Source organism: Alosa pseudoharengus, unplaced genomic scaffold (assembly GCF_046254945.1).
Source record: "Alosa pseudoharengus isolate Yale_2024_CS ecotype anadromous, Long Island Sound unplaced genomic scaffold, YU_APseudo_1.1 YU_APseudo_1.1_scf_12, whole genome shotgun sequence".
NCBI lineage: Eukaryota > Metazoa > Chordata > Actinopteri > Clupeiformes > Clupeidae > Alosa > Alosa pseudoharengus.
Window position 1 is genome coordinate 24,641,784 of NW_027468587.1, and position 10,000 is coordinate 24,651,783.

The window sequence follows — 10,000 nt, forward strand, 5'->3', positions numbered from 1 at the left end:
AGAAACACTGCATTAAATTAAACAACGTATGAGAAATGTACACACACATACACACATGTGTGCGCGATTACTGCTTGAATCCTTCCAGAGTACTCACAGCACTGATTTAAATGACATATTACTGTAATTGAAAGTTGAAATGCTAATTATGAAACTCATTCATTACGACTACGTTTTTCTTTCATTTTGATAGCCTTTTAGAAATCTCTGTGCCTAACATTCTCCTCTGTGCGGGGAATCAGCTTTCACAGCTCAGTATGTCCATCTCAGGAAGACATTATGGTCAAAACTGCCAAACCTTTGCATTTAATTAACATTTTAACACATCTACATGTTGCCACACCACAGTCGTTTCAATGACTCACGTGGTCAATGAGCTCGCGGACCATGCCGTTCCACTGGCCGGTGGTCTCGTCCTGGCCACCGTACTTGCCGTCCTCCACTAGGCGCACCTCGTAGGTGAAGCCCAAAATGATCGACAGCTCGCGGAGCAGGTCGATGCAGTAGCCCTCGAAGCGGTCGTTCCCGTACAGCGGCTTGTCGGACTTCTTGAACATAACGTAGGGCTCCTCCTGCCATAGGGATGGAGACAGAGAGAAAAAGAGATGGAGGGACATATATATAGAGAGAAAGAGGAGTGGAGAAAGAGACAGAGTAAGAAAGAGAGAGACAGAGAAGGAGTGAGAGAGGGATGGAAAGAGACAGAGAGTGAATGATGGGAGAGATGAAAGAGACAAGTCAGCGATAGTGAAGTAGCATTGGAAATTGCGGAGTAGTTCTTCTCTGATACCACTGTATAATGTCTGGTGTCGAGTCCTCAGGAGGTGGGAGATGACAAGCTTTTGAGGCCTGCACACCCCTACAGACACCTTCTCTGGCAAGACACCTCTGTGTGTGTGTGTGTGTGTGTGTGTGTGTGTGCGCGCCTGGGTCCATGTGTGTGTATGTGTGTGTGTTTGTGTGTGTGTCTGCAGGGAGGATTCCATGCTTTGATAAAAAGGGATTCACACAAACACACACACACACACACACACACACACACACATACACACACACACAGTGAGTCACTGACTCACTGACTCACTCCTACTGTAGACACACACACACACAAAAACATCCAGCCAGTCCAAAGGATGTGTGAAGTGCTGAAGTGCGAGTGATGCATGACCATAATAATAGGAGATAATCCCTGTGTATCCGTATCTGCTGGCCACGGCACAGGGCTCCCCTGGGCTTGGACGCAGTGGAGGACTGGCAGCAGAGGGCCCGGTGGTGGACAGGCTCCTCTGTCTGGCCAGCAGATGCTTTGTAAATAAGATCAGATGAAGCGATAGCCTGCCAGCGTGGCATGAGGGCCGACTGAACCGCTCGCTACGCGGCACACAGCTGAGCAGATTACCAGGGCTCCATTTCTCTCTCTCTCTCTCTCTCTCTCTCTCTCTCCCTCCCTCTCTCTCTTTCACAGAAATCCACACTACAAAAGAAGATGTGTCACATCTAAAGGAAGTGGCCAGTGAAACCACATGAAAAGAGTCCGAGTGGATAGCATTGGAACATACTCCCGTGGCGCCCCTGTGTGTGTGTTTGTGTGTGTGTATGTGTCAGCGGGGCAGTGCTGAGGGGATTGTAGCACTGCTTTCCTGCAAGTTAAGGATGACAAGAATCCCCCACGTGACAGAGAGAGAGAGAGAGAGAGAGAGAGAGAGAGAGAGAGATAGGGAGAGAGAGGGAGGGGGGGATGCATCAGTGTTTGGCTTTGGCATTGGGAATGCATGTGATTTCACTTCACCCCAAATACACACACACACACACACACACACACACACACACACACACCAGTGAGTGGTTTGATTCAGGGGTGGTGTATCATATCCATGGCCCTTGTCCAACCAAAGATAAGCACTCTCCACCCACCTGCCCTCCCACACTCTCACGCACTCACTCCCCCAAATTAGCCAAGGAGGCACAGCCTGCTTTCACCAAGATGCAGCATGACCGCAGACAGACAGCAGCTTCCATCTGCTCTTCGGAAAAGAATTGAGTAGAAGAAGTGAGATGCATAATGCATGTGTGTGTGTGTGTGTGTGAGTGTGCGTGAGAGTGTTTAGGTTGCATGGTGACTCGTGTGCAAATGTGTAGGCATGTGCCTGTCAGCTATCAGAAGAGGCAGAGGCAGAGGAAGAGAGAGAGAGAGAGAGAGAGACAGACATAGAGAACTAAACCGTACGCCAAACAAAGCCACATAGCCAGATTTTCATCCCTTGCTCAACAGTCTGTCAATGAAAAGGCGTCCCTGCGTTGTGTGCGAGACCCAATTATGCGTTCTCCTTCACTGCACTCCTTTCTCCTGACAGAAAGTGTAACTAATTGCGGCTATATTTAACCGGGTAAATTATGGATAAGAGTTTTCCTTTTTCATTCAGACGCACTGTTCAAAGCATGCCATTTCATTTAACCACACTGAAACATGCTCAACTCCACATCCTGCAGATAATAGACCATCATTCCGTCTGAGAGTAAGACAAGGCTTTTAAAAGCAGGACTACTCTTAAAACCCTGCGCTGGGTTCCTTTTCAAGCTTTTAATACTAGTTGTTGTTCACTATTATTCCACTGCTTGGTTGAATTTCGCATTGTCCTACGTAATTTAGAACGACCATTAACCGTATGTTATCTGCACACCTATGAAGTAGATCCATTTTTTTGGCCGTATCACACTTGTATATTAATTCGCCGAACTCGTTGTGAAGTTTAAATGAACTGTCACGTTGCATCAGAGCTGTAAAATGCAGACGTTCAGAACATTGCAACATTGTAGCATATGACGGAGGTGGCTTTTAGCTAGATGGATGACAGCATGCTAAGTAAAAGCGATGTTTCAAAGCTAAAGTTCATCAGAATCTTGGGATACGCCCGCTTGACAATGGGAGAGATAGAACTAACGACTGGCCTTTGGCCGTAGCAACCATCCATTTAGAACTAGTAACGGCAGTTTGTCCTGTGAGTCGAGAAATTAGTTGATATGTGTCGGAAGAAATTAGTTCTACAAACAAGACAGTTTTAGCGATTAAAACGTTTAAATTGTAACAGGAAACGCAAGTGGCAACGCAAGTGGCAACAGTGGAATAAGCGGGATAATGGACTCCACGGTGGTCTGTTCGCAGAAGTTAATGCACTACGAGGTTTAAACGGCCCTCCGCTTCGCGTCGGGACGTTTTACAACCTCGACCGTGCATTAACTTCTGTGAACAGACCATTAGACCATCAACAGACCATCCATTATCCCTTACATAGCTAGTGATGGCGAGATGAAGCTTCTTGAAACCTTGAAGCTTTCTAGCCAAATGTGTTGAAAAGTGGTTCATTTCTCGAGGCTTCGAATGCACCCTAGGACACCTACTGGTCAATAAAAATACAACACATAAAAATTCCTAACACAAAAGCAATACAAAAAGTGCCATTTGGTCCGCAAATGCTTGATACATTCATAAGTACAGGCATTGGGGAATACAAGCGATTCCCATATTGAATATTTCCTCTCTTTGTAGCCTAACAAAGTAGTAGGCTAGCTATAGGCGACCTGTGAAAATTCATGAAACTCGAGATAAGGATCGAACCCAGGTTGCGAGATCCCTAACCTAACGCTAACGATTTCTAGCCCAACGCCTTACCCATTGTCCTATCCTACAATTAGACTACTTTCAGAGAACAAAATCTGTATTAAATTGTAGGCTAACGTTGGGTAAAATGACACAGAAGAGAGCAAAGTGCTTTTGATAAACAGAGAGCAGTGAAATATAGGCCTACAACCAACCAACGACTGACAACTACCCGTGAGTAGGCTACGTATCCGAGTATGGGGCATCTTTATAGTCGAAGCGTCCTGCCTAAAGTGAACCACAACTCGAAGCAGTGGAGCCAAACGAGGCTTCGAACATCACGTCTGACGTCAAATTACCAATACAACTCAAGCCTCGATACGGGGCTTTGCTGGGAATGGCTTGACGTTCTCGACACACGCTTCGGAGCCTCGGTATCAACCGTTACATCACTACTAATAGCTACTGGGGACAGGCTGGCCTGACAGTGTGAGATATCTTATAATATAACGCAAACTCAAAGAGCAAAGAGCCCTGCTGAGCACAGAGATGTGTCTGGGAACACTGTGTGTGTGTGTGTGTGTGTGTGTGTGTGTATGTGGTGTGTGTGTGTGGATGAGAGAGAGATAGAAAATATGTGTAAGTCTGTAGGTGTGTGTGTGTGTGTGTGTGTGTGTGTGTGCACAGGTGTTTGTATGTTTGTGTGTGTGTGTGTGTGCATGTGTATATGCTTGTGTTAATATGTGTGTGTGGCTTATGCTCTCTCTCGCTTTCTCTCTCTCTCTCTCTGTGCATGTGTGTGCGTGTGTATGTGTGTGTGTGTGTGTGTGTGTGTGGTGTGTGTCACCATGGTAACAAACACCACAGCGGGGGCTTTCCTGGATGTGAGTGAGACGGTGAGAGGGGAGCGGTGTTTGGACACGGTGTCGGATGCTGTTGAGACGGCTCCTCTGAAATTGGATACACGGGGAAGTCGATGCTATCTTCCTCTTTGCTCGGTAACCATGGGAAAATGAATGAGCACCTTGGCCCGAGCTTCTTAGCTTTGTTTGATTTAGCACTTAAGATATGAGAGTTATGAGATCCAACACATTGGAATGTTCCATGGGAAAAGTATTATTTGACTGACTAATGAAAACAAAAGGATATGATTAAGTCTGGCCGATCGATGCAATGCATATGGCCTATGGATCACTTCCCCTGCACTGCAGAGGAAAAAGATCGCTTGTGACTTGCTGGAGGGAGTATACTGCTGTTAGCTCCTCTCACCATTTTCCTCCATTTGGCTGATGCTTTTATTCAAAGCGACTTATATATGTCAATTATGAGAAGGGCCAGTCACCCTAGAGCAACTCAGAGTTAGGTGCCTTGCTCAAGGGCATGACGGTGGCAGTTGGGACTGGAGCCCACAACTTGTCTGGCTACTGCAAGGTAGCCCAGATCCACAGCCACCATGCTACCACCACCCACCCTTTTGCTTGGCTACAAGCACTCACAGCTGAAACTCCTCAGTCTTCCATCATCCGCCTCTCATCTTTACTCTTTCTGAGAGACAGGTTTGGGAAAAGGTCAGGTTCTGTCTCTGTCACTGTGCCAGGTCTATACCAGATCCAGATCATACTGGTATCAGATATGTGCCACATCTAGACTGACCGAGGCAAGGCCCAATCAAAGCCCGCTGATTTCTGGGATGCTATTCTCCCTGACCGACAGAACTAGAGGGATGTTAGGAAGACCAGACCAGGACATCACATAATTAGGACAAATAGGACCTGCTAGTAGTCAGCATGCCAGTGATGCTAAATAATGTTGAAGCAAGCTGTTATTTCTTAGAAAGTGAGAGAGGGGATTTGCTCAAATAAAATAGAGAGAGAGAGAGTGAGAGAGAGAAAGAGAGAGTGAGAGAGCGTGAGAGAGAGAGTGAGAGAGAGAGTGAGATAGAGAGAGAGAGTGAGAGAGAAAAAGAGTGAGAGGGAGGGAGAGAGAGAGAGAGAGAGAGAGAGAGAGAGACTTCCGTACTGGCTCCATTGCCCCCTCTTTCTTCCCCCACAGTGAGAGTGCCACGGGCTCCAGCGCTCAGCAGTGCTGGGCATATGGACGTGTGCTGGTGCAGATGGAGGGTTCAGATGTCAGATGTGATCAAAGTGTGCAACCCCTCACTGAGCTCTACATCCCACAGCTGTAAGCAAAACCTGCAATAATGAATAAACGAATGGATGGATCGCCATAACAAGTAGTGCACAGATAGAGAGAGAAGTATCACTATTAGATAGATAGATAGATAGATAGATATATAGATAGATAGGTAGACATATAGATAGGTAGACAGATAGATGGATATTTACATACATACATACTGTATGTGTGTGTGTGTGTGTGTGTGTGTGTGTGTGTGTGTGTGTGTGTGTGTGTGTGTGTGTGTGTGTGTGTGCAGTAGAGGTTGCATGAGAGCATGATTTCACAATTCTAGTACCCCTTAACAAGATTGCACTCTTGAGTACTATGGTAGGGGGGTAGGGGAGGGGTGTTGCAGCATAACATATAGATAATAGAATGCATGTTTCATGTCATACATAGAGAAAGTATAGAATTAATGACATGAAGATGACTCTATGGTCTAACCTTACACGGTGGTTATGTGTATTAATGATACCTGTGATATCAGTGCAGAAAAGAAAAACCTAAACCCACACAACTCTGGAGTTTCTGTTGCTGGGGTTCTTTTTCTTTTTGTCTGTTTTTCATTGAATGCTCCTCAATCCATGACTTTCAATTTAAATGTGTTAGTGTGGGTGTGCTGCAGGTCTGCTGAAACTCGGCGGAAAGGAATTCTGGGGTTTTTTAAGCTATTAGCCACTCATAACCTTCAACCTGCTTTCAACACTGAAATACTGCAATTACCACAAACAGCCAGGAGGCCTATTACACACACACACACACACATTACTAATGATTGACAACTGATTCACCCACCCACAGTGGCATCCGCATGCCTTTTGGCCCAGAGACAGCCAACAACACAGACTCATTCCTAATGCTGATGATTAATGCCAATAATTAGAAGACAGATATTTGCAAATGCTGTTGTGTGGTTTAACACAACATACCCCTGCGCTCTGAGAGATAGCTTAGCCGTAGGTTCAGTTTTGAAAGGGGTTAATGAAGCATTTCTTTGGCCCCTTTTTGTACCTTTCTGGAGCTTTCTCTTTCCAGCAGGCTCCTAGCAACATAATGATGTAGGGATGTTGTCAAAACACACACACACACACACACACACACACACACACACAGACACTGAAGCTTCATCATTTGAAGCATACTAACATACAGAATATCAGATACAGCAATGCTGGAAAATATGACCACCTAGCCTAGTAAAACAAATTCAATAAAACCTAAAAGGCATCCGGCTGCTGAAAGGCACCTAACACTAAATGCTTTCAAACAAACACTATGCCGTGACTCTTTGAGAACAAATGTAACAGCTTGCTTTGAACTGCTCTTAATTATTCATTTCATTTTCATCAACTCCCATCCACGGCTGTACTGTAATAGGGGGTGCATTTCCAGACACTTGATGTCATAAGGGAACACATATATGGCTGAGGGATGTACTTGTGCAGTGATTTATATGGAATAGGGTCCTATGAAGGGTCCTGGAGCATAATAATGAAACTATTCAAATGATTGAAAGCGGCACACGCTCTTTTACAGAGGAGCACTGATTGAGCACTGAATGGCCTTTTTGAACTATAAAGGTTTTGGCAATCACCTGAAACTAATTCTATCTCTGTGAAAGCGAGTGGTACTGTTAAAGGGTTTCATGTTTCCCTCTAACCATGTGAGAACGGACTCTGTAATGAACTCAAACCCAAGGTGGTCATCTATAAGCCAGGATGAACAATAAGATTCCTGTGAACCGAGATCCCGTCTGGCACCACCTCGCAACACAGCCGGTATGACTATGATACAGTATGTCTCTCTATCACACCTTCCTCTCTTTCTCTTGCAGCTGTTTTGAACTCTGAATCCATTGAATTCTCTCTTCTGATCTTTCTTTTCCCCAGACCACAGCGCTGCTCCCTTTCCTCCTCGCTCCTCTATTTGAAAAGTTGAACAGGGGAATGTTTGCCTTTGCTTGCGACGACCCATTAAAAACACTTTCACACACAAAAAAAAAAACCTTCGGAACAATGGGGTGCTCCAGAAACGAACCTGAGCACATTAAAATGTCATGTGAAGTCTGACTTTCATCGCCGCCTCTCTGTCTCTCTCCATTGCTCTCTCTCTCTCTTTCTCTCTCTCTCTCTCTCTCTCTCTCTCTCTCTCTCTCTCTCCACGCTCACTGCCTCTTCTCTCATTTGTGGCACCTTTGATCCTGGGTCGGCAGGCTGCGAGAGCGAGGATTTGTACCGCTTAATTCATTCTGATCAGAGACGGATAGATGGAGCGGGGAGGGGACTAAATAAACCTCTTATATCGAATTCAACTTTAATTAATTGTTGTAATCTCATGCTCAGAATACAAAAATTTTCACCGGCGCCGCTCTGATTGGCAACTCCCACCGGGGGACTGTGACTGCTGCACGCCTGCGAAGAAGAGAGGGTGGGCTTTGACTCCCGTGCCAATGCATCGCCCTCCTACTTTATTCAAGCAATGATACTCTGTTGTTTTTTGTTTGTTTGTTTGTTTTTCGATATTTTTAAAAGAAGAAAGGGAAAAAAGAAACCCTTCCTTCCACATGCAGAGAAAAGGGGTGTGTGTGTGTGTGTGGGGGGGGGGGGGGGAGGGGGTACACGACATTCTGGGATGCTGGAGGAATCACTGCATATGCATCATCTGTTCTGAAAGCTCATCTCCCCGCACCCTTCTATCTCCACGGTGACGGACGGTTGGTACGGGGACCTCTTTGTAGTTCTGACTTCAGTCTTTGCACCATCCATCAGCAGCCAGACAGCAAGAGGCCCTTGAACCCCCTGTAATGTGGCTCAGACGCCTAATGGAGTCTTCAGTTATAGCACTGATGTAACCACATGGAAATTCGATGTGTCTCTGACGTCTTCAAGAGAAGCGCATGCGTTTCAGACTATTTTGCTGCCAAAACTCCTCTGCAGAGGACAGGTTTCGTCAGAGTGAAGAAAGTAAGGGAGTCCACATATCTTAACTTTCATAATAACTTTTCATAATGACGGTGGAGTGACAGAGGAGGTAATTTGCTGCTGAAATTTTTTTTGGATGAGATAAGATTTTTGCATTGCCGTGTCAAAGTACCTCTAAAAACTTTTCACCACTTGCGAGCAGTTGAGTGACAAAGATAATGTAATGCGAGCAGAGTGATTGACACAGGGGGTCCAGAAGTTCCAAAAAGTAACAACCTCTGGTCTCCTGAGTCTACCGAGCTCAGAGCGCTTCTTAAGAGCTCGGGGCCCTCCACATACGCAACATGACTCACCAGCGACAGACAATTACAGCTGCCTAAAAGCTGAGCTAAAAGTGGCGGCTTGTGTGTGAAGCAGCTGTGCAGAGAATAAGAGAAATTGAAGGTGGACAATGGTGTGATTCAGTTGTGTACATATAGTGCGATTGCTCACTTCTTCTTTAATTCTGGCTTCTAGGGGAGGGGATTCTGGTCTGGCTGTGTGACTCATTCTCTGCAGTATGACTTTTGGAGGAAGGGGGAAAACAACTATTTTTTCCTCTCACTGCAGTAACGTAAACAGCAAAGACTAAGTTCTTCTTCAGCTGTGAAGTAAAACTTAGATAATTACTATTGATCCCGAGGGGACATTTAGATAACAGACCATGTCACAAGCATTATTCTACCATAATTGGCATAAGACCTTTAAATTCTTCACAAATATTGTTTATTGTTGTTGTTGAGTTTGAAAGAACGAGAAATATGGCTGCTTATATGATATAAATCTTATTGGGTGGTAACAAACAAACATACAAATAGGGATATCAGGGGTGTGATTGGCAAAGGTAAAAAAAAGGAAAATATATGTAGCATGGAGTGACCCCCCCAACCCCCCCATGTTGTGTAGGCTGGAACTGATACAGAGTTCTAAGTGTGTGTGTTGTAGCACTTTCCTGGCTGCCACTTCACGGTGTCTCGAGAGGCCATGTTTCCCGAGCTGGCATGAGCTGCACTTACGTTACTTGCTGAGGGCTAGCGCCCGTCTCCGCAGGTAAACGTGCCCGCTGACAACTAACACACCTGCACAACATTTAATCCCACAGCAGGTGCAACGAAAATAAATGGAAGCCAGTTTAGAAACCAAATGTATTGTAGTCAGAAGAGCCATTTGAAATCACAGAAATAAAAACAGTTATTGTAATTCTGCCACAGCTCTCTGATTATGAGTATTTGCCAGGAAAGCCAGTGCGGCTGAAATCCCCCTC

The 10,000-nt window shown here is 45.4% G+C and overlaps 1 protein-coding gene across 1 annotated transcript in view; it reads right to left on the reverse strand.

Moving 5' to 3' along the window:
- Nucleotides 1–10,000, reverse strand: part of grik2 (glutamate receptor, ionotropic, kainate 2) — a 170,486-nt gene that overhangs the window by 43,442 nt on the left and 117,044 nt on the right. Inside the window, exon 10 of the mRNA XM_076279486.1 lies at nucleotides 366–572. Coding sequence (XP_076135601.1) covers nucleotides 366–572 — 207 coding nt within the window. The remainder of the gene's footprint in view (nucleotides 1–365; nucleotides 573–10,000) is intronic.